Genomic DNA, 24692 nt, shown 5'->3' on the forward strand with positions numbered 1-24692 from the left:
TCCGTATTCTAGATGTATATACTCGTCTTTCGTTTTTAGGCATACTATTATATCTTTCGCTATTAAGGATTTCTCTGTAACTTGGTATCTCGTATTATGGGGATAAATATGCAGGGACTCGGAGAATGATCTCCGTTTCTCTAAAATAAGGTATTCAAGTTTCACTATTTTATCAAACGACCCATTAAATATACGCGTAGTTTTACTTTTTTTCTATGAATGGTCGTTGGAAAGAGAGAGAGAGAGAGAGAGAGACAGAGAGACAGAGAAAGAAACTTTCATCCGTGAATGCATGGTTCAAGATTTATGGAAAAAAGTGGAATCTCTTGATTGAAAATAACCATCAGAACAATTTTTTATTCAACGTCGAGCCACGAATCACTGATTTACTCTCAACTTTTCAGTTTTTTCTTAGCCATAATTGAACTCCATCGAAACCTCGCAAGTCTAAATATTTTCAGAGAGTGCGGCACGTATAAAATAGCATGTTGTCTTTACAGTAAGAACGTAAATTTGTGGTATTAATGCGATCTACGGGAGTAAAAAATTGCTACCTTTTTGTTTTTTCTGCCTGAATACAGAAACTGGTTTCAAAGTGCTTAATTATCAAGTATATATAAATAAATATATATTTTTTGCGAAGCGGAGAACCGAATGTAAAAACAAAAAAAAAAAAACGAAAAAACTTTACAAAAATTTTACCGTAATCTTCTCCCGACAAACCTTGCTTTTGCTGTCAATTTGACTGTCCGTGTAATAAAAATAGGGTAATAATAATAATAATCATGATAATGACAATGATAATAACAACGACAACAATGATTAAAAATCGTAGATATCATGGCACAAAAGTGTGTCATGTAAAATTGGTCCAAGTGACTATTACACTCTCATGTATTCGCGCATTATTACATGCGCGCATGCGTGCATACACGTGTACCGTAAACGAATCGCCTAATCATACAGCCGAGCTAATTATTGTCTCTGGAACGTAAAATGTCAGTCAACTTTCGCGCTCGGTAATAGAGCTGGTATATATAAATTTGTTCTTCAAAGTCCCAGTGACTATACATACATAAGCAAACCTGTAGACAGGTATTTATAATTCCGGTTAATCGAGTTTTGTTTCTAATGTTCTTTCTTTCTTCCTTTTCTCCGTCTATATGTTCGAAATAAATTCACGAAACGAGGCAAGGAAATAAATAAAGAAATAATTAAATTGAAAAAAGAAAAAGTCACACGGCTTCCGTCACGCCTGCAGTTTACTTTCGTTTGATACAACTTGACTGCGCGACGCGGTTGATTGATTTTTCAATTTCGATCAATCGCTTGCCGCCGATCGTTCTGCCGGAAACATTTTTGAATATGTCAGTAGTACAGGTGTGCGTACGCGGTTGTCACGAATACGTACAACAATGCGTGCGTGTGTGTGTGTGCAATAAACATCGACTATATCGCACGAAGATACATCGGTGTGTGTATATTGTATAACACAACCTGCAGGCTCCTTGAAGGGCAAATAATCTGGTTATGAACTCACTGCCATGCCATTCTCTCTCACGTTTGCATCGCTTTCCTGACCGGCTTCACTAATTATTATTAACCGTTGCACGGATGTGAATAGGATTATTTGTACATGTGTGTACAACCATGTTCGTACTTACAGCTCGGGTATATAATATACAGAAATGATAAACCCGCTGTTGCGGAAATAGCCAAGGTTGCTCTTTTGCGACGAATTCATATTTTAAAATCACGTATGAATTGGCATACACGGTGTGTACACGTAGGTAATATACCTATGCGAAGATATATATTCTACCTACTTGTGACGATTCTCTTTCCGCACGTGGATAAACAATTTTTTTCTTTCGTATACATATTTATACGCGGTGTTTTTTTTTTTTCTTCTTTGTTACAACTTTTTTGGTGCATCGAAAAAAAACCGGATATTAAGCGCATGTAGGAATAAAAAAAATTTGTTTATATTTACGTGGGTAATGTTAGTAGAGACGCGTCAGAAAAACCGATCAAGAGGTACCGTGTCGTTATGGGTACCTTTTAGGTATCTCTCCTTTCTTTGACACTCTCTACGAACATGGGATTTTTCACCCAAAAAATAATGAGAATTCGTCGGGTTTTTGAATACCTTGTAAAATTTGAATCGCCTGTCTCGAAAGAATATGTTGATATAGTGTATGAAACAAACAAGTCCGGTGTTTTCGAATAAAATTGAGCAAGATAATTTTCAATATGGCACCTAGATAGAATTAAAAGAGCACGGGATTTCTATCTTTGTTAGTTTTAGAAAAACTCGCTGTTGCAATTATTGTAAAATCAAAGTTGTATAATAGAGTATAAGGAAAAAGAAAGAAACATAACAAATTACGAAAAGACGAGCACCTAAATTTTCATTCGGGCGTGTAATTAGCACCTAAAGAACACTAATTATGCTTATAAATCATGGTCAGATTTCTTGACATGGGTTTGTTAATATTACCCATGTTGTCTATTCTTAACGCTGATGCTTCAGGCTAGCTGGTATTCGTTTGCAGTAACGTTTCGATAAAAAAAAAAAAAACGTTGACTGCAACCTTAGCATTCAGGTCATGTAGGTTTTACCATTGAGCATCGTAAGAATATGGCGCACGTGGTTTTAATCATTACATCAGTTCACGCCACTAAATATACTCGACTTACCGGGTACGAGCTCGTTACACGTATAAACGTTGGTGTATTTTCAAACTCGGAAGTAGAAAATATGTAAAAATGTAGAAATTTTTTGCTGGACCTGCTTCAATTCATTCGAATTGCCAATTTAGGTTTTCCAGTTTTGGGTAAACGTCGGCGTGAAAATTCGCGGATCCAATTGAAGCGTGCAAAATACAAGTCCAGGCGCACCCGGACAACGCGAGACTTTCGCCTCGTTATACCAACGTCCATAAAAACGTCAGATTTTTAATCTTGAACAAAGGAAAAAGACAATGGGGTGGTCTGGATATTATTGCGCGGAGGGGAAAGTCGAGGTTCCAAAGGCGCGCGGAGGAAAACTAGCAGCGGAGATTAGACCGCCCTGTAGGCGATTAATATGCGCGGTAGATTAAGTATATGGTACATATGCCTACATATATGCGTGAAACCGAGAAGAGGCTGGCCTGACATTTAACCGCGCGCACGCCGAGCAGCAAACTCCACACGAAACTATCTCCGCGTTAGAGATTATACCTCTACCTACATGCAGGTAACTCGGTATCTACAATACCTACGGACTCGTCCACTGCCTACTACACGCCCCGTGTCTACATAAACTTGAGTATATGGTAGAGGCGTTCGCGTACGGAAAGATAAAGAGAGAGAATGAGAAACACACGCACGCACGCCTCTCGATCGCCTTCGCTGCTTCACTTGCGCTCGGCTTAGACGCATGCGTATGCAGATGTAACGTGTACGCGTCAGGAGTGTGTGTGAGAACCTCAAGCGAGGAAGAAGAAGAAGAAGGAGCGCGTGTATGTAGGTATTACTTCTCTCCGGAGTCGGACGTGGGCGCAGCAACCTGTCCTTACGGAACAATCGCGTTTACTAGATTCCCAATAACAGATGGCTGCATCTGTCAATGCAATTTCGCGCTGCGGCGCAAATACGAGAGGAGATAATAACGCGCGAGAGAGGAAAAACGATTTGCGACAAATTTAGACGCGATTTGACAAAATATGAAAAACAGAATTTTAATATGTTGTTCCTCCCCCACCCCGATTTTACATCACGCAGTATTGTAGAACGTGCCTTTAATGCTCAAACTGTTGGCAAACCTTGTGTTCTTGATTGTTCGGAAACAAATAAACCGCGATATTTTATTCGAAAATTCTGTAACGCAGTTCGGCTTTACGCGAGAAGAAGAACCGAAAGGCATTTACATTGTACGTATTGACGGGATCGGACGGATTGTTCGCATTTTTGTGAAGCGTGTATTCGAGCATCGTGCTCTGGCGTTTAGGAATAAGACGGTGACGACTTTTTCTGGTTTTTAGTTCAGATCAGCCTCGAGGGAAACTGTCAGACGGTGCTTAAGCGTTTAAATATGCATATGTGTGGTGTGTAAAGTCGAACGTGCGCCACGCGTCAAGGCAACGAAACGGTAAACAAAATAAACGTTGCGATCAGACCCAAGAGGCCCACGCGATATGCTAACGAGGAGAGATTCGCGCGCGCCTTACGTTCGAATGCTTGTGCTTACGGACAAATTTGGCCCTCCGGCTCAATTTAAAAGCTAAGTCGCAGATATTCCAACAATCGCGCGTATAATATACGTATAATGCGCGTATAACCGAGCACTTAGGCTGGGAGCCTCTGTAGGCGGCGGTTATACAATTCTCTGCTCGCGTTATATACTTCGTCGACGAACGTACGGACACGGAAAAAAAAATATGTAAAAACAGAAAGAAGGGGGAAAAAAAAAAAATTAAAAAATGAATGCAGGGAAAAAAGGCATTAAATAAATAAATGAAAAGATCGCGGGACGAATTTAGTTTTGCATACAAGACAGCTTTGTGACCGGAATATTTAATGACGCATATACATATAACGTGCGAGATATTATCATTGGATTCAAGCTCCGTCAAATCGTCCACATCGTTCGTTATGTACCTATGATACGTGTGTAAATATTATCAAACGGAATAAACATTCGTCCAAACGTTGTGACAATTAGAAAAGAACGAGTCAAGAGATCCGATACATCGACATGGACGCTATCTGGTGGCAAAAAATATATGCCTTAAAAGCGTCGTGTTTAATTACGAAATTCGTTTTTTACCATACCTACTTCCTGTTAGGCACATTAACTTAACGCAACGAAATAGAATCCTTGCCGTTTGCATGAGGTTTTCAGTGCCTCCATATTCGTACGATCTATTTGAAAGGATCAGCTGTTCTCGCTGACCGCCGCCATGTTGTACAACTCCACGCGTCCATGTTTCCGATCTCAACTCTATAACGGCGGCAGCTTCTGAAAGAGTTGTTGAACGGCGAAACCGACCGACATAACGAGAGTTTGAAAAATGCAAAATATCGAACCAGAATCTTTTCTGTTCCAGAGCAACCCACAATTGAGAAGTCTTGCGTGGAGACGGAAACGATCGAGACGGGTCTGCGTAAGACGCGAATCGGTCCGTCGAGTCCTCTGCGAGCATCGCCGGCTAGGAGCGTGACTTCTTCGTCGGGAGACAGGACGCCGAGGGCGGGGTCGATAGTTCGGGAAAACAGTAACGTGTCGAGAGCATCGTCGGGAAGCAGGACTCCGCGCGAGGAGAATTCGAGCCCCGAAGGAAGCCCGATGAAGCGAGGATCCGGGGTCAGAACGAGCCAGAGGAAGCCGCCGACGGGCAGTCTGAGCAAGGCGACTTCGGGCGTCCCCAGGTTGAGTCAATTGAATTTCCAGGCCGGAAGTAACACCTGGAACGGAAGGCAGGCGCGGAAGAGGCCGAGCATCCAGGCCGACACGTTCGCTTCGCCGAACGCGAACGCGAACGGAAACGGAAACGGCCAAACCTCGACGTCGGCGACGGCGGCGTTCGCGAGAAAATCACCGGCCAGACAGAGCCTCCCGAGGCCGGCGATGACCGGAAGTAGCCCCCAATACGACCGGAATGGCCGGCGGATAAAGCCCTCTTCCGCCTCGCTCCAATCCTCGCCGACGAAGGTGGCGAACCCTCTGCTCGAGCAGATTCTGCAGAAGGTCGGGCACCTCCAGGACGAGAAACAGGTCGTGCAGAAGCTCCAGGACTTCCTGAGGGACTATCAGGGCAACGGGAGCGCCGGCAGCACCGACGGCGACCCGACCCTCGACTTCACAAAGGCCTGGGTCGACGGCAACGGCACCGTTGCCCTGCCTCAGGAACAGCTTCCCGTAGCCGCGAGCCCCAGGAAAGACCCGAAGGCCGCCTCCGAACGCGGCGGCTTCTCCAGGATACCGGCACCGGTTTACAAGAGGCCGATGTCCGTCGCTTCGGACAGTATGTGAGTCTGATAATTAATTGGTCGCTAACAATAAGCTTTGGTTCCAGTCGAGGAACGGACGGACGGACGGAGTTCCAACCGTTCCGATAAATTATCTTAAGCTACGCATTGTAACGTATGCTCGGCCTACCGCGGTAGCGAGTGGCAACTCTAACTATTACACGACTAGTGCATTTTTCGATAGATTTTCATTTTGTAACGATTGTAGAGAGTGAAACAGTGAGTGAGTGGGAGAGAGAGAGAGAGTGAGAGAGAGAGTGAGGATATTATTCTTGTTATATGGGAGAGCAGCAGTAGCGTATATTATTGTAATATTATACACATTGTATAAGTTTAAATGTTATTTGAGTATAGTTTAAAATATGTTGAGTGAATTTTTTCTATACTCTGTTGCGGCTTCCAAATGAATATCAGCTTTCTATATACCATGTAGGTATAGATGTAATGCACGGTTGGTTCGCTCGAACAGCATAATATTATAATATTATTGCGCGATACGTGTAAACATTTGCTACCGGATCTAATTACGACGCGATCAGACGATGAAGGGAGGAAAATTTTTTACGTTGAATTCCTGTTATATTCGGGTATAATCGAACGGTTTTTATAATTGATTGAATATTATATTTGAAAATTATTTATTTATATTATATATATATTACATAGTATATCGATTGTATTTATTAAAAGAAGAACAAGCGAACGAGATACACAGTTTATTTACGCGTTACAACGTATATACTTGTATCGTATACGTATCTACGTTCTCTGGCCGTGGTTTGTAGGCTATTGAGAAATGAAGTCAAGCGTGGGTGAAAGAAAGTAAGTATAACAGACGAAACGCGTAAAATGGTGACGAGAAGTGAAAAATGCAAGACAAAAAAGCATACAAATATAAAAAGAAACTGAAAAAAAAAAAATAAATAATCCGACTACTCAAATAGACTGGATATAATAGCGTATCATCATTCCAATATTGAAATGTGTTTTTATACCAAAAGTAACCGTAGAGAGAGATGAATAAAAAAAAAAACAAAAAAAAAAAACAATTTGAGATAAGGTAAGAAAGTGAGAGTCAAAGAGATAGAACGAATAAAATTGATTATCTTTTTGTACCAAGTGTCTTATACAATAGTGCGAGGGATGTAGAAACGGACTTTTTTAGGACGAAGGGTCTTTTAACGTGCTAAGATTATTTTATAGACAATATAGAAATAAACTAGAGTATATGATGTAAAGTATATAGAATTAAAAAACCAAACAAACAAATAAAGTACGAGTGAAAAAAAAACACACACACACACACACACATAGAAACACGTACGCAAAAACGCTTGAAAAATAAATTGGAAGCTATAGGATCTGAAAGATTGTTTGGTACCTATAACTCAACGCTGTATCACAAACGGATCTGGATGTAATAACAAAATGCCGAAACTCGGTGATTAATGGCTTCTATTTCAATCTACCGCGACATCGACCGTCGGCTTCCGTGGGTCTCCTCGTCCAGAGAGTCAACGGGAAATCGTTGATTGGATTAAGATTTCAAATGTTGTATTTTCTGTCTTGACCATCCTGATTATTCAGGCAACTCCTTTTAGAGCTGTTTAAAATAGAATATATATGTATAAAAAAAAAAAAAAACTTGTTAAATCACCACACCGCCGTACATGTTCGATTCCTTGTGTGAAATTTGCCTTACGCATTTATAGAAATCTTTTATAGAAATAAAGTAAATGCATAAAAATACACAACCGTATAACAGTTGCTTTCAAAGAAACAAGATGATAATTCTAAAGTACACGCCGGTGTGAACTATGATACATTCACTCGATTAGTTTACTTTATACGTCTAACTTAACTGTTGTTGCTTTTGTATGGTGAATTCGGAATGAAAAAAAAGGAAAAGTTAATAGTGAGTCAAGACGTGATTTACACAGTTATAACCGGTCGACACGCCTAATGAATAATTTTTACGCCCGTTCGTAATATTATATAGTGTAATGTATAAATAGGCCTAAGTTTTATAACCCAATCACACAGTCTACCACGTTAACGATTATAATATTACAACAATATCATCTATTATATTATTCGTTATGTTATTATTTTAGTTTATATACGCATGAAAAACAAAAAAAAAAAAAATCTTACTAAAAAAAAAAAAAAGTGAAAAATAAAATAAAATAAACACATGAATAAATAAAAACATAACAAAACGGAAACTGATCGACGCGCGTTTATTAAATATTTCTTTTTACACCTTCCACCGCGCTGAATACTCCTAATTATCATGCCTTACGAAAAATAGGTATCTCAGACTCTCGTCAAACGAGATGCGGGCCTGTCAGCCTGGTATGATAAGACAAAAAGAGCAATATACGTAATATATATATATATATATGTAGAGAGTGAAAAAATAAAATTTAAAAACTGTCCAAATGAAGAAATAAAGTCTACATCATCACCTCGCCCATTAATCAAGCAAAGTATTTTATGTTGCCGATATCGATCCAACGGATACGGAGGGATCGGTGGATGTAGTGTAATGACAGAGGCCGCGCGAGTTAGATTTTAAGTAGAGCTTGCGACAGCGTCGGGGCCCGGTGTAAAAAGAGAGTAGGGCTCCTCATTATGAGGCCCATTCCCATACAGAGGTACTGCTTGCGTCCTTGCCAGATATGGAAAGACGGCTTCGTCCACATCAACACCTATGTATGTACCAGCATACGTGTATCCTCCGGGCTGCAGCAGCACTGGGAATACCGCCGAGGGACCGGCGAACGACTTGCAACACGTTTTTTACCGGCTACGGTATGTATATGCGTTATAGGTGTATTTATAAACACGTATTAACGTTATAATATATATATATGTATATATACCTAATATATATGACAGGTCGCTTGTTGTTCATTATCGACCGCAAATAGATACGGCTTTCATTGCACTGAGAAAAGATTCATTTGTTACAGTAACTAGAAAAATTGAATAAGACAGGTATCGTTAAAAAAACTGTTTGAATATTGTTGGATTTACGAAAATCGAGGTGCGCGTAATCGTTTTGCCCTATCGTCGATCCTTTTTTGGTAATTGCAACGCAAAATCAGTTTCTGAGGTTTACTCTACTTTTTTAGTTAAACAAGGCTCTAACGTCGATTTCGCAACAGTTACAAGAAAATATAGTAACAGTGATCGTAATGAGAAAGAATAGTAACGGATAATAGACTTTCCGGTAACGGCTATAAAACTAATTTTCATTTTCTACCTAGAACAATATTTTTCGATTGTGGTAAAAAATGAAAATTGTCATGGACTGAACGGTAACCGGAACTAAAAATTTCTCTCACAATCAGTGTAAAGACACTTACACATTACAGAGAGACGATGGATTGGGCGCAGGGTGTAAAATTTTTCGTAAACATTAAAAAGACGTATTCCGTTCAATTGACAATTTCGAATTTGTGTCAGTTTCTACATCGACACATATTATTTCTAGCGCTCTTGTTGGACTAACATAGATTTTTTTATTAGAAACTTCAGGACAATGGAAAAAAAAGTTTTGAAATTACCATATTTTTCATCCAACACCGAATCGGTATCCCGATGTGTATACCTGTATAACATTGCTTCGGGCCTTTGAATCGTAATGCGGTATGATGTCGTCTCACAAGCGTGCGTTGTCAGTTTCTTGGTAATTTTGCACCCACGTATACCTACTCGCGTTATACTCACGTGGAGCGTCTATACGATTTTTCGCATCCCTCTGTATAGCTTGGTTGTGAATTCGGTTGAAGCGTGAAGAAATAAAAAATAAATTTAAAAAAGAAAAGAAAAGAGAAAAAAACAAACAACGAAAAAGCAAATAAAATAAAGAAACAAACAAACCGAAACTCTGTAACGATCATCATCGTTGGGTTACTTTTCGAGCCCATGCAATGCACTCTTTCCATCTCGTCTGTACAGCAGCCTTGAGTGTTTCGTAATGTACGTTTGTGTATTTTAGCTAATTAAGAGGTGAAAGAGACCTCAGGTGTACCGAGAACCTGCAGAGCCCGAGTTCGGTGGCCGGTTTTGACCCGGTGCCCCAGGGTTTTGATTCGTGGGCGACACAGGTGCGACTGCAGCAGGGATTCTTTAGTCCCTTCTGGTTTCATCTGGGATCGTTGCTCTCTCTCTCTCTCTCTCTCTCTCTTTCTCTCTCTCTCTATATCTCGTATAATCTCGTATAATCTCGACAACCCCGACGTTTCTTTCACGACCTACGCGCGTTTCATGGACCGCGTGAATCGACGGATTACGACCATTACAACCTAATTCCTTGGGGGTATCTTATTTCGGATCGTCGTACAAGGGTTCGATTCAGTAGTCTGTCGACGGAATTTCAATTACGTTCGTGACCGTTGGAACGATTCCCGTTCCTCTGAAATCCAAAACCAAAAAACGGCCCGAACATCACTGACAAAGGCAATCGCGACGGTTATGAACCGTGGCAGCAAAAATTTTCTAAGGTCCTGGAATTGGAGTAAGAGAAAACCGTTTTTCGTCGGCAGGGTATTTTTTTTTTTTTCCATCGACGTAAAAACCTTACCTGTAACATAATAGCCCAATGAAGAAGGAAAATTGGACAATGTTTACTTTCTATTATCCCGTTATCGGCGGAAGGAACGAGAATAAATACCGCGCGGTATAAGTCCAACTTTTTTTCTTTTTCCTCTCACGGTTTCACCGTTTCTTACGAATAATTATACCGATTCTCAGTGACATATCCAAAAAGAAGAACCCGGTATTAAACGGCGATAGTTCAGCCGGAGCACTAGACATATTTACTCTGTACTCGGAGGCGACTCGCCATTAAGCCCAGCTGTGATTAAACGCTCGAATCTAGAATTGGAAGTTTATCTACGTGTGTGTGCGCAACGCGGGAGTGAATTTTAGTTGTGAACAATCATTCGCCGACACACGAAACTCGGTATTTGCTTTGCGAAGCGTCTCAGTGTCCGTCTGTGCGTACATAAAAGCACACGTGGATCGCTCGTTAAACATCAAAGCCCGTGCCTATCACCGTGCGATAACTAGATTCTTCTTAATTACTCCCAATTAATCGGGACTCGACGTTTCTCTCCAATCGGACTACTCAGAGTCACAGCTGCTGTTCGTCAACCTACAACGCTCTGATATCATCTAATCACGCGATTGGAAAACGGATTACAGCCTGAGAACTCTTCGAAGCTTCTCGAACACGTACTCGAGTGAAAGAAAAAGGAGAAGATAAATAAATAAGTAAATGAACATTTCCCCGACGTAAAAGGAGTGAAGTAAAAAAAAAATATATAAAAAAACGAGTCACTATACACGATCTTACAATCGTGCACGAAATGCCCAGATTAGCAAACCCATAGGCAACATCTATCGTCGGACCTTGCGCGCAAGGTTACAAAAATGGAATAAACACTCATCCACCTACAACAACGTGTGACGTAGCCCGACGACCTTCCAGGCATTCAGGTGGTCGGTCAGGTACAATTGAAGGTATGTATATCTTCACGTCCACGTACGTGTAATAATATACGATTGTACAACGTGTACGAAGAGTCTAGGTACGGGGAGTAGACGTACCTCGTGCCTTGTTTCAGGTATAGCGCAGGAGTGTCAAGGCAGCAGCTGGAGTGGAGAAGAACCGTAAAAGCGAAACGGAGACGCGTCTATATTTTCACCGCTAATGAGCGGTTGATAGTGTCGCTACTTGCTGCCCCCCGACAATAAAACCCAGAAGTGTTTTAAGCCGGCTAGATACTCAGACGTCTGGCCTGCAGCGCTGCAGCGGCCGCGCCATCGTCGAAGAGAACTTGACTCGAGACTCTGAGAAAACCGCGTTTCAGAATAGTGGGAAAACAAGGAAAGAGTAATAGAAACGAAGGCAGGTTTCCTGGGTTGACTTGATTTTTCTATTTTTAGTTTACTTTTTTCCTGCTGTGGTATTGGTTTAACGGTTATCGACGTACTGCAGTTCTTTTGCACTTGTACCTGGCTATGGGAACCGCGCAATGGTTACCCGGGACACTGTGCGTGTCTTTTTGTAATCGTCTGACTAATGCCTGTGCGGTTGTGTGGAAAATTAGTCACCTTTAAAGGCAATCGTCTAGCATCGCTCGGCGCTCGGCTGGTCCTTGATTTCACGTACACTTTCAGCATTAAACTTATTGTTTCGAGGCATTGGTATTTTTTATCTCACGCAGGTTGAGGTGATGGAGAAGCATTGTATCAGCTGACGATTATTTTGTCACCGCGAAGGCTGAACAATTTATTTACTTCAGACGCGGCGCAGAATGGAGCTTTGGGCCGGGGTTGAAATTCTGAATTTAAAGAGTTCCGAAAGCGCTAGATTGCGAATGTTTTGGTGGCGAAACTGAAAGTAAAGAAATTGAATTTTGACGAAACATCAAAGTTTCGGATGGTCCGGAACGCTCAAAGTTCCGATAGTGCGAACATGAGAAAATTTAAAAATCTAAAGTATCGAAATTCCGAATAATCGACGATTTTCAGTTCTGTGAATTTATGACTTGGTGCAATTTCGCCACTTTGATCCTTCTTTGTTTTCGGTAATTCCGATTTTCGTTTTCTTCTGATTTTTTACACCCACTCATTGAGTAAACTACGCTGTGTGGGTATATTTTAATTTTAGGAATTTTACTCCATCGAAACTTTACTTATCGGAACTTTGCTCTGTGGTAACATGAATTTTCGGAAACTTGCATTTCGGAACTTTGAGCCGTCGGGTTTCCGACCGTTCGAAATTTTTTTTTTTTGTATCTTCAAAGTTTTATGTCTTTACCTCAAGTGTTGCCACCAAATAATTCGGAATCAGTCGCTTTCGGAACTTCAACCCCGTCCCGACTTTTAAGGCAGTCGTCGCAACCGCTCGGTTCGTATACTATGGGAGTAAGAATTTGCAGGTAGGGTTATCATTACTCGCCGTAAAATCGCGGTGGGTCAAACGAGAGAATACCCGACATCCTTAGACGTACGTAAGCCTACGTATAAGGTATACGCAAAGTCGTATGCGTAATAACGATTAAAAATGTTGCCCGAGACGAATTGTCTCGAAGTAGGAAACATCGACGACTTTCGACCGAAAACGGCAACGCCAAGGTTCCTCACTTCCGTCTCCCCGAACCGAGCTTAAGGCTCGACCCGGCGGAGTATAATCTCGTTCTCTTCTTACCCTCGTAGATGCTGTTATTATTATCCATGCACCGACAAGACCGTTTCGATCATAACAATATCCGAATGTTTACGCGAGGTAGACGACGCGACGGGCGGCCCTCGGCTGCCATATTTGAATTTAATGGTCTTTCATCTTCCAGGGGCGCGAGCAAAGATCAGAGAAGTCGCATCGGCCGTTGGAAAAAAATTGCTCCATAAAAATCCATCCTTCCGAAAGCTCGCCGTGCCGCAAAAGGCCGCAATACGCGACGCGACCCCCGCAAATTCTGACTAACGATAAAATCGACTCTCAAAACGCCGTCCAAGGTATTGACAAGTAGAAGTATTCGGCTAGGTATGCCTTTAGTCGGAAGGTATCCGCGTACCTACCAGCCTACCTACCTTGTCGAGAGAAAAGAACAGGCCTCGGTAATTTGACTTGACGACGTTACGTCATATTGACGGCTGTAACGGCTAGTGAGGACCGCCTATACACACACACACACACACACATATATATACATCTATTGCGCGCTGCCGCAGCGATTGTTGAAACAATTTCTTGCACACCTTTCGCAACATATTATTATTTAACCTGCATTTTTACAACGTTACAGCCAGGCTTGGGCTGGTTCGTCGCCGCCTGCGGAACGGAGATTCCAGAGGAGCCAAGAGCGGAGAGTTGGGCGACACACCCAACAGACCTTTGTGCATGAACATAAAAGTCGAAACAAATGAATAATAATGATGACGATAACCGCTTGGCCCTAAAGAAACGAGGCGAGTTAATCCCGCGTGTATAAAGCAGCCCTCCTTCCCACCCGTGCAACGCGTGCACCAGCGTATATAGCCTTATGATCTTGCAGGGATACGCGTGTAACTATTGTGCTGTCAGTCAATCAGGCCGAGGCTTCGGACTAGGCTGACGAGTGACACTTGAAAAATAATTTCAACTCCTTTATTTATTACAATTAAAGAATCGCGCCCGGTTCTACGTCGGTCCATTGATTAATACCTTTTCGTTGTCCGTCGTAATTGAATGCTGTAATATGGGCGAATGAGAGAAGAAGATAAAAAAAAAAAAACAAAAAAAAAACGACAACAACAACGAACGAAACGAATTACAAAAAAAAAAAAAAAAAACAAAAGAAAAACGATGCCGTACGTACTCGAGAGAATCAAGCGGTCAGAATTTAAATGAACTTGGACGACTATTCGATTATTATATTGCGGTATACGTGATCCGGCTGCGTGGGATTTTATTTTACAAGCTGGATTATGCCGGCCACGAATCTGTATATATTAATAACGCGATGTAATATATTAACAATGGAATAAAAACCTAGATCTTATTTGCGGATAGGAAATTTGGCTGCTCGTGAAGCCAGGGCGAACTCGTTTACAATCACGTGTTCGGCGTGATGAATTTATAAATTATACACTGAATTATCATCTGGAAGATACGTTCTCGTATTTTACTCCGTGCTGGTAGCCTGCGTTAAATGGTTGAGTATATTTGACGTTACGCACTATACGCTCGGCGACGTGTCACTTCGATAAGTACATATTTTCTATTAGGCATTCAAGGCAACGGTGGATGCTCGGTGACTGAAAAAAATGGTTTATCAAGCGGATTGAAGAATATCATTCAACGCGACGAATAACGAACGAAAACAATTTTATGAATATACAAATCCCAGTCCCGTTATAGACGAATCAATACTGAAGCTCTTGACCATTTTGCTCCATTTCTACGATTGGATAGATTGGTGAAAAGTCACGATTCGAATGAACTTACACGCCTTCTGATTAAATTTGATGAAACGCCTCGTTGGAAGACGTGAAGATGAATACAACGAGATAATTTTATTTCGAATCGTTGCCGCAAAAAGTGGAAGTTGATGAGCACCACTGTCGTGCTTCACGATTGGCTCAACGTCCATGACGTGGTAAAGGTCACTTAGTTATTCAAATTCCGTGTAATTTTCGTCAAAGTACTCGAAAAACTTAAGAATTTCGAATTCCGATGTCTGCAGAGTGCTGGATTGGCAAAAAGCTTGAAGTGGAATGTCGTATTGAATTCTGTGTAAATTTCAGCCTTCAACGTTTTGTCAGAAAATCGGGAATCCCCGCAATTACGAGTTTGGCATCTACGAGACATTGACATTAGCTTGCGGGGCCTATTTCCGCCGTCAGACGACCGCTCGCGGTCCTACAACCGTCTGTTTTTCCGTGGCAAGACGGTATGCGAGCTGTGAAAAGAGGGTAAAAAAATCCCGCAGACGGTCTTAGGCGCGAGGAAGAGGCGATGGAGGTTTAGCGAAGCTTTTGCTCGCGTTGCATACGTTGCAGGTCGAAAGTTCGAGCGACCATCATCGCCTATTTTCAGTCCGGAACCACGCGCTGTAAGGATTCCATTCCGGATTGGCGAGTGAATTTCGCACGCAGGAAAGTCAAAACCGCGTATCGTACTTCTCGAAGAATATAGACGGAAAACACGAGGGTGAATTTTCCTTCCGCGATAGTTACGTATTGGAAGAAAACTATTCACGTTTGAGAAAATTGACGAGTAATTGCTAGGTCGCGTTCCGATTTAACCACCACTGAAACTTCTTTTGCGCGAATAAAAAATAAGAATACCTAATTATTTTTACAATATGATAAATTCCAGTCCTCGATCTTGTTCGATCCATCGCTCGTTGCCCCGGTTTGCTATACGGAGATATTACGCTCTGCAGGCTGCATAAGCATGGGCTGTGGGAATGCAAACGTGGAGATAGCTGTTTCCTCGATTGTTATCTATAAAGTCGAAGACTTGGTACCCTAACGAGCAGTTCACTCCCGCGGAGAGCAGTCCTAAATTAGTTTTCTCAATTTCAATGGGAGTTACCGTCATGATCGTTGGCACAAAGGTGCTGAGATTTTCAAACCTGTCCCCCCCTTTATTCCATTTACGATAAATCGACTGCTGATACCTGCGCGTTGCGTCGCTCCCAACAACTCTCCACCTCTGTCCATTTAGGGTAACCAGATAAATTTAACAACGACATAAAATACCACCGGAAGTACTCGCATTCGTTTCGTAATCCACGTACCGATGCAACGATTCAGATGTTTCAGGGTGCTTGCGATCAGCGTCCAAAACCCAAGTTTCCCATTTTTGGAAACCGAATGGATCGGACGAACGAGCCGATCGGCCACGTAGTCGTTCATTTCCATTCCTCGGCACTGTCACGGGCGAAAATATCCTCTTTCAATTAATGGGAAAAATCAAGTGGCGAGGGCCCGACGACCCCGGGGAGGTGTTCGATCGAGCAAGCATCGAAAGACGGGATCGGAGCAGCAGACACGGAGGTACAAAGAGGCGAGGCAAGGAGGCAAGCCGTACCGATATTATGATCAGTCCCGCGGCATCAAGGCCGCCTCCTTACTTGAGATCTTGTCTCTGGGTGACTCACGCTTAGCTGCTACCTTCCATCGTTTCCGCGCCAAAGATTAAAGCCTAAGGAGAACGAAGAGTCGAAGAGACCCGAGTCCCAGAGGTCCGCCAATACCAGAGGCTGCACCTCGCGGAAGACTCCGGATGCCGAGATTTTAGACCAGCCTCGGATCTGCTCGACCATTTTTTCCAGTTTTTGCGTTTTCAACTCTCTAAAAGGTGCGTGTGTCAGCTGAAACCTTCCGAAAGACTTTGGAAAGCGGCGAACTCGCATCGTACGAGCTGGTGAACAATCGCAGTTCGTAAAATTCAATTCAGACCAAACACTGTTCCATTTTCGAGCACAATCGGAGGTCTTGTATTTCAACCGTTCCCAACAAGAGTAAAGTTTGAAACATGATTTCCTCAAATTAAGGATACCGGGGAAAACCTCCTTGGTTAAATATTTTCGAGTTAGAATAGTTTAGTTCCAGATGTTGAAATCTAGAAGGTGTGAGGTCCGAGTGGAAGCGATTGCCATATGCGTTAATATTTCACTCGTAAGATTAAACGGCAGGAATTAAGGTATATCGAGTTTAAACCCTGAAAGGTGGTTCAATTTACTTGGCTTAAGCTCCCCTACAAATGGAATACGGTGGAGAACGGGGATCGGATCACGTTCGTAGCCGCTATGGGTACGCGATGATTGTGAGATATGAACATGTACTCCAAGTTTTCGCTATTAAACCATGACGACCCACATTTCGGTAAGATCTGTTAAAAATGACGTGTGCCTTGAACCTTCGATGCTGCAGCAACGGTGAGAAGAGTCATTAGGCACTGCGGCTACCTTTTATGCACGTTATTGTTGAAGGGAGAAGAAAAAATAATTTCGAGACGTGGACTTGGTCCACTTCTATTCTGAGCGGGCCAAATATAGCCAGGTTCATACTTGTGGGATACACGTCCGCATAGGTTGTCACGTTCCAAGGTGTGCTGAGGTCGTATCTTTCCTTTCATCCCGTGGCCCTCCCTTCTTCACAAATGACAAGGTTTTGATGCTTACCTTTTTGTAATGAGGTTACCGACCGTTACGCTGTACTACGATGTCCGACAACTTTTACGGCGCTGTTCGCTGTGTGATTGATTTTTTTTTTCTTCCTCTTCGTCTTCTTCTTTCTATTCTACAACGTCGGACAGATTTCAAATAATTACTCGCTCCTTGCTCGTAGATAATCGGCGTGCATATGGATATCCATACTTTGATCGGCCGCCAAATTTAGCTACTAATTGATGCTGCGATAATCAATAACACTCGATTCATTAACTCCATGTATAATCGATCCTCATAGGTGAAGTGGAATTTTATTTCACAACTCACTCATGTTCTACTTATCTCAATAGATTATTTCATGCAAATTTTATTTCGGTGAATCATAGGTAATGAAACGATGAACTCTTGTTTCATTAAAGATCGTGGGTAGTCATTTTGATCGCGTTTAAAGCAAAATCGCACTTTCGTGCGTGCCAAAATTAAGGCGTGGAAAGAAATTTCGAGTTTCTGCCTTGGCAAGTAACAGAATTGCACATTATAAACAATTCTACGAAGACATATATCGTCAGAGTTTTTCAATAATTGACCTTCCGAAGACGTTCTTATTACCGAGACAGAGTCTTGTTTTCTTAATAGGATCGCAATGGAAGCGGTCGACATTATTATACCATAACGAGAATGAATCGTGACAAATATTTCGTGGTAATTAATTGACCTTCTGATATTTCCCGCCAAGTATAAATCGCATAACTTGCAGTATGACGAAATTGCCGCAATCTCGTGCAGTTAAGATTACTCATGTGATTTTTAGAATTTCGAACGTAACAAATTTCTCGCCAAGTCGTTCCGTTAGCTTTTCCTAAAGGAAAATTCACATCATTGTTTTCGCCTCAAGTTTCAACCTTTTCGCACAACTACATAAATAAATGAGCAAATCTTGTCACCGAGATTCAACACTCTTAAAGGCAATAATAATTTTACGTTATATTCCGTACACACCGGCAAACAGTTATTTGTACGAAAGCATGCTCTCGTAGATCGTGCAGTAAATTAGCACCTTTCGCGGAGCTTTTTTCTCGCCGAAAAGTTCACACACGGTACACGCGTTGAGATACAGTTGATTTCTTGCTGCAAAAACCGAGGCGAGAACCGCGAGAATATTCGAAGGAGAGAACGGAAAATATAGCATAATAGTGCGAAAGGATAATTATACGTCGGAAGTAGTAAAACACGTGTAGCGTAAAACGCAAAACTCGCTTGCAAACAATTTGACCCTCCGAGTGCGTGAGTAAGCGAGTCGACCACAATGATCGGTGGCAACACGTGGTGTCCAAGGCGACGCAAATCTGTGTACGTTATCGCCTTGAATTGACTCGGTGAAACCGACTCTACGGAGAATATTGATGGAAACTAAACCGGATGAAAAGGTCAGCTCCGAGGAATTGCGTAGAACCAGATGAAGCAGAGCGTAGAATGGAATCGAATGGAAATTCGCGAATTCGGGATCTTTGAAACTCCGATCAGCGCGTCAATCAACTATATCGACTCGAACTGACGACGATTCGATAATGATGCAGAAATCATTGTCTTTCGACAGCGAAGCGTTTCCAATTTGGTACGACCGGCGAATTTGTTACAGTCTTCGAACCAAAAAAGGAATCTTCGCCTACGACTCGAAGTATAAGAGTTTTGAGAAAACAGCTATTGGCAAATATTCGTTTCACCCGTGTTTGATAAATTGCGAAACAACAGCTCGAAGAGTCCCGCGCCTATTTTCTGTATAAATTTCTGTACAGCTTCTCCGCACTTCTCCCATATAAAGATTGTCAATTCGCAAGGATTCCAATTAATCTCTCGGCCACGTGGTCAATGTACTTAACACCATTAAAGCGTCCCTGTAAACCGGTGACTAATTTTCGACATAAAATATGATTACAGTAATAACCGAGAATAAGTCACCTTGATTTACCCGCTATGGCGCACAATAGTTGTTCAACTCTCCGGCTAATATACACAAGACTTTGTCACTCGTCTACACGAAGCATGCACAGATATGTACGTTGTACAACCAACAGCTTCCCTTTTTCAGGCTTCGTACCGAAGATCGGAAGATGCCTACGCAAAAATGGACGGATGCTCTTGCGGTTTTCACGCGGGCCCATTTTCAGGCGCAAAAACACGCTGCGCGCTGTGAAACTTAACCGATGCGGATTGTAGATCCTAGACGGATGAACTCATCTAGTCGGGAAGCATGCTCTTTGCCCGCGGGCGTCTTCGAGCCAGTAATAAATATGTAAATCAGATTGAAAGTAGGTAGGTACCTGCGTACATACCCCAGAAGTTCACCGGTCTTCAAAGACGGCAAGATCCGCTCGCGGATATTTAGGAAGTAACCTTGAAGCGAGCCTGCTCGACGCAGAAGGCGCAAACCTCTAGAGCCATGTAGGGATTATTGCAGCAATAGGAAGTCCAGCGTATCCTTGCCTGGCGCCTCTCATCTCGCCGTAGCCGCGTGGCCTCCGGCCCGGAATAATTCGAATAAAAATCGTTCCATCTATGGGAGTCCTAAGGACCATGCGAACACGACCGTCAAGGTAAATTCAACACTATCGTTCGAGGTGTGCGAGGCAGGCGGGGCGCGATACGTTCCATGTACCTACACGCGTACGGACGTCCGTCTGGCGGCTCTTTTTCTCTTTTTCTCCTTTACTTCTTTTCTCTCAATTCTCTTTTTATCTTTCCACCTTTTTCCGCGAATGTTACCTCGCGAGTCTCACCACGGAACTGCGCCCTTTCTGTTTCCAAAAAGTTTAACAGGCTTGACAGCTAAATCTGGCTGCCAGCCTCAGTTTCGTCGCGATTGGTATACCTGGCCCATGGGAAGAGGATCTTCCGCAAGCCCTGCAGCCGTCAACTCCGATCCCGAAAAGAGTCACTGATCCTTGTCACGCGCGGCCTTGGCCGAGGACGTCAGATCCATAAATGGGGCGTTACGTTCGAACAGCCATTCCAAAGAATTTAGATACAGCAGGCATGATGCTCGGTTTACGCATAACGCGGTATTTGGCCAATTATTACACGCGTATGGCGTACCTTCTACCCACAAATCCATAAATGACGGAGTATGAGGCGAGAAACTCGGTGAACACCGCGGATTGTCCAACTGCAACGCACCGCCGTCCACTCTGCTGCTGGCCGATAAAAACGCGGCTAAAAACACCTATGCCCTTACAAGTCCGGCTGCACCGTTGTCCGACAAATGCGTTGATCGTTGATATTACCACGCTTGTGTGCAGAGCTCGCGCTGCTAGGGATCAGAGCGGTTCTCCACCCACAGACTGCATCTGACTGCTGCGCAACAACGCCTGTTTGTACATGTATAATATAGGTATGTACGTGCGCACATCTGGCCGATTTTTAAAACACCCTATTTGGAATATCGCTGAACTCTCCCTGAACGCGGCGGGCCGAGTTTATGCACCTGGTTATACGTATCGGGATATACGTATTTGCCCAGAAATGCATCGCCTTATATTATACCTGCGGAAGCCGACCGCGACGCACGTCCAGTTCCTGCCTCCAGGTGTTCTCCGCAAACCTGGTCCAACATCCTCGCGAATAGACCAGCTGGCCTGCTAGATGGTTGGATCCCTTTGTTGATCGAAGATTCGCTTTACGCCAACTCGAGGCATTGTCGAGGGCGGTATGGTTTACCCCCGTAAGAGGTTGTATCAAAATTATACTGAAAATGGACCGTAGTTTATTCTTAAATGACGATTCTAGTATCGAGTAGTTTCAAGATTTTTCAATCGCAGTTACAGATCTATAGAGAATTTCATCCATTTCCATATTTCACGCTACTTTGATCACATTGTTCTGCAAATCTGATTCACCGTTACATTCATCAACTCTATATATCGCAAAACTATTGATTTGAAACTGTTGCGAATCTTTATATCGAAAGAGGTCAAAATATATCATAGATTAGATAGGTATCGGCACGAAGTCGAGAATTTTGTTCGAATTTTTAAAATAATCATATTTTTCAGACGCGTTGTGTTCGATATTACGGAAAATATTTACGAAAACTCTATATTAAATATTATGTAAAATCACTACACCTACCATAACTGTATTTTGAATTAAAACTCAATTGACAATCGAAACTACAGCTCCATTTCTTCGCATTTTTGTTCCTATTATTCAGCTATTCAGTCCAAAATCAAGTGCAGTTTAAAGAAGAAAAATTCTTCTACCACGACTTCTGATAGATACACCGTGCTTCGATCGATGAAACCATTGACCGGAATCCTCAAGAATACACTTGTATATACATATATATCACGGTCATTGCATTGGGAGGAATACAGCCACAAGGGGGGTAAATTGTCCCCCAGAATCCCCCTCAAGCAGTCGCAGTTCGACTTTCCTTCAGGCAGTACAGCCAGTTATAATTTTCGGTCATTTACCACGTTTTACGGCTTTATTTCTATATTATTGAGTTCGCGCCAGGCACGGAGGACCGATGCAGGGTACCGTCTGTCGTTTCTGGTCCAGCCCCTCGGGAGATGATGTGCAGTTTGCTCTGTGCCTCGGCTGGAGGGACGAATACAGCAAGTTTTAAAAATATCCAGCCCCCTGCAGGTCGCCCTCTCCCTCTCTCACTCTCTCTCGCGCTCTCTCGCGCTCTCTCGATGTAGCTCTGCAGTGTTTCCGTTCGAACAGTGTCTTTTTGTTATGCCTCCGCGAGACGATCCAAGTATTCGAAAAGAAAGAGTCCGCGTCGCCTCCGCGTCGCGGTTACTCAATCCCTCGTTTTTATATCATTCGATCTGCCGAATTAGGTATCCTGGATTCGGGTCCTCCTACGATGCGCTCGATGCACTCGACTCGAGGTTGCTGCAGTTGCGTTCGAAAATCATTCAAAGTAGGAAGAATGTGATTGTAAAAAAATACTATCAATCCGCGGATTGCCTTCGTCGCGATCGCGATAATTGAGCGGGACACGTGCTGTCAAAGCTAGGAGAGCGTATCGGTGGACCACTAAACTGGTGGAACAGCAGTTTGAATTAACGTATCGAGGCAGGACCGATGGTATCGGTCTTGTTTTCAGCCGTCAGTCTTAAATGCCCGCTCGAAGATACAGCTAAACACACAAACACAAGGAATAATTACAAACGCTTGATACTTGTTTATGCAGATAATGAAATCTATGACGAGGTGCAACATTATCGTAATAAGAAATAAAAACACTTACAGCCGGTTACAAAGTACACGTGTAATAAACGCCCCGTGTCATCTTCACTGGCGATGGAGGAAAAAGAGAAGAACAAACAAATAAACAAACAAGCGTAATTCAAATTACTCATCGACGAACCGTTCTCGCTTTTTTCTCCATCGGTTTAATCGCTCCTTTGCCCCCGTCAGACATCCGGCAAGCATGTATGAGGTGTATAATGTGACAAAAATAAGGAAAAGATTAACTACTTTATTGTAGAAATGTTATACAGTGTGTCTCGGTAATACTTGCGCGAGATCGTCACTGCTTTACGATTACGGCATGAAGGTTTCGTCGACGCGTTCGTAATTTCGGGTTGGGGTAATGATCTTATAATTATTCTGTCCCTGAAAGTTTGGCCTAAGAGCAATTCGACTTGTTCCGCAGTGACAGCCCGCGCGACAGGTGAGGGTCTAGCATTTCTTAATACGCACGCACACAGATCCAGAATTATTACCTGTTGAACGTCTAGCGCGCGGACTTACGTTTCGCTTGTTGAAAACAATGGGTTTTAAACAATGACAAATTTTCACCTATTTTACGTTGTAAAATCGACTTTCACCGAGGGAAATTTCTCTGTGATATATTTAATTTACAATTATCGCGCGTCGCCGTCGGTAATGTAAAATATTTCTTTTTCTCTCTCCGTGGGCAGCAACCGCAATGAATAAATATGGTAAAAATCTTTGCAGCATATGGTAGATGGCACGTCGCATGCGCTAGCGATCATGACTTACGTCATATTCAGCCTGTAGATCCCTAAAAACGAATGCCATCTCGGTTAAATGACGTAATCGAATAATTGCCGGAGGTGATGCATTTTATTTGAAAATTATTCAAATTCCATAGCCGCGCATGAGCATTAGGGATAAAATTGCAAAATTAGAGTCATTACGAAAGGGCATACGGCTCGTGCTGCAGATCGAACGATTTGAAATTAGAAATTTCACCCGCGGCGTTAACTGTTCGTATTGATTTAAAACTGACTTTATTTATACAAACGATCGTTGCTTGTGTTCCATAATAAATAAAATTCACCGATTCACAGCGTGAAATAAGCACCGCTTACCACAGAATTATGGTGAAATGAGAAATCTCAGGTGCGCAGCGTTGAAAAAAAAAAAAAAAAAAAGAAAGAAAAAAACGTAGCGCCGCGGTCGAGGGTAAAGAAAAGTGGGGAAAAAAGAAACGACAAATAAACTTGCGTAAAATTCGCGTCACGGTAATACATGATGAGTGACTTGAATATGAACAAAAATGAATTAAAGATACCGCGAACTACTGACTTGGTATAATACGTACCGTATAACTATATATTGTACGTTACAAGTAAAACAGAAATTCTTATTGCAAATATCGAGTTTGCACACCGTGCACATCGCCGGGATTACGGATGTGTGGAGCATGAAAAACTTGTCGGTCTGAAAATAAAACTGAGAGATAAAAATATACATAAATATCCAGAAACGGTAAAAATAATTATAACGTGTTCGAAATGACCCAAAAAAAGTACAAGGTGCAGCAGTAGCAGGTGGAATGGAATAATCCGAATAATAATAATAACGAACCAATAAACGCGTTGACGCGGTATTTGAATTTCTCGATTTAACAGACGCGGTGAAGCTGTGTCATCGGAGACCTTGTCGTCCGAGGGCGTCGAGGAAGACGAGAAAAAGAAACAGAAACAGAAACTGAACGAAACGAAAAAAATGAAAAGAGAA

The 24692-nt window shown here is 42.4% G+C and overlaps 1 protein-coding gene across 1 annotated transcript in view; it reads left to right on the plus strand.

Annotated features, from left to right (window-relative positions):
* Window positions 1–7691, plus strand: part of LOC124213956 (GAS2-like protein pickled eggs) — a 43192-nt gene extending 35501 nt beyond the window's left edge. The window contains exon 8 of the mRNA XM_046615794.2: window positions 5094–7691. Within this exon, the coding sequence (XP_046471750.1) occupies window positions 5094–6019 (926 nt within the window). The 3' untranslated portion in view covers window positions 6020–7691. The remainder of the gene's footprint in view (window positions 1–5093) is intronic.
* Window positions 7692–24692: the final 17001 nt, after the last annotated feature.

This window comes from Neodiprion pinetum, chromosome 3 (genome assembly GCF_021155775.2).
Source record: "Neodiprion pinetum isolate iyNeoPine1 chromosome 3, iyNeoPine1.2, whole genome shotgun sequence".
Lineage (NCBI taxonomy): Eukaryota > Metazoa > Arthropoda > Insecta > Hymenoptera > Diprionidae > Neodiprion > Neodiprion pinetum.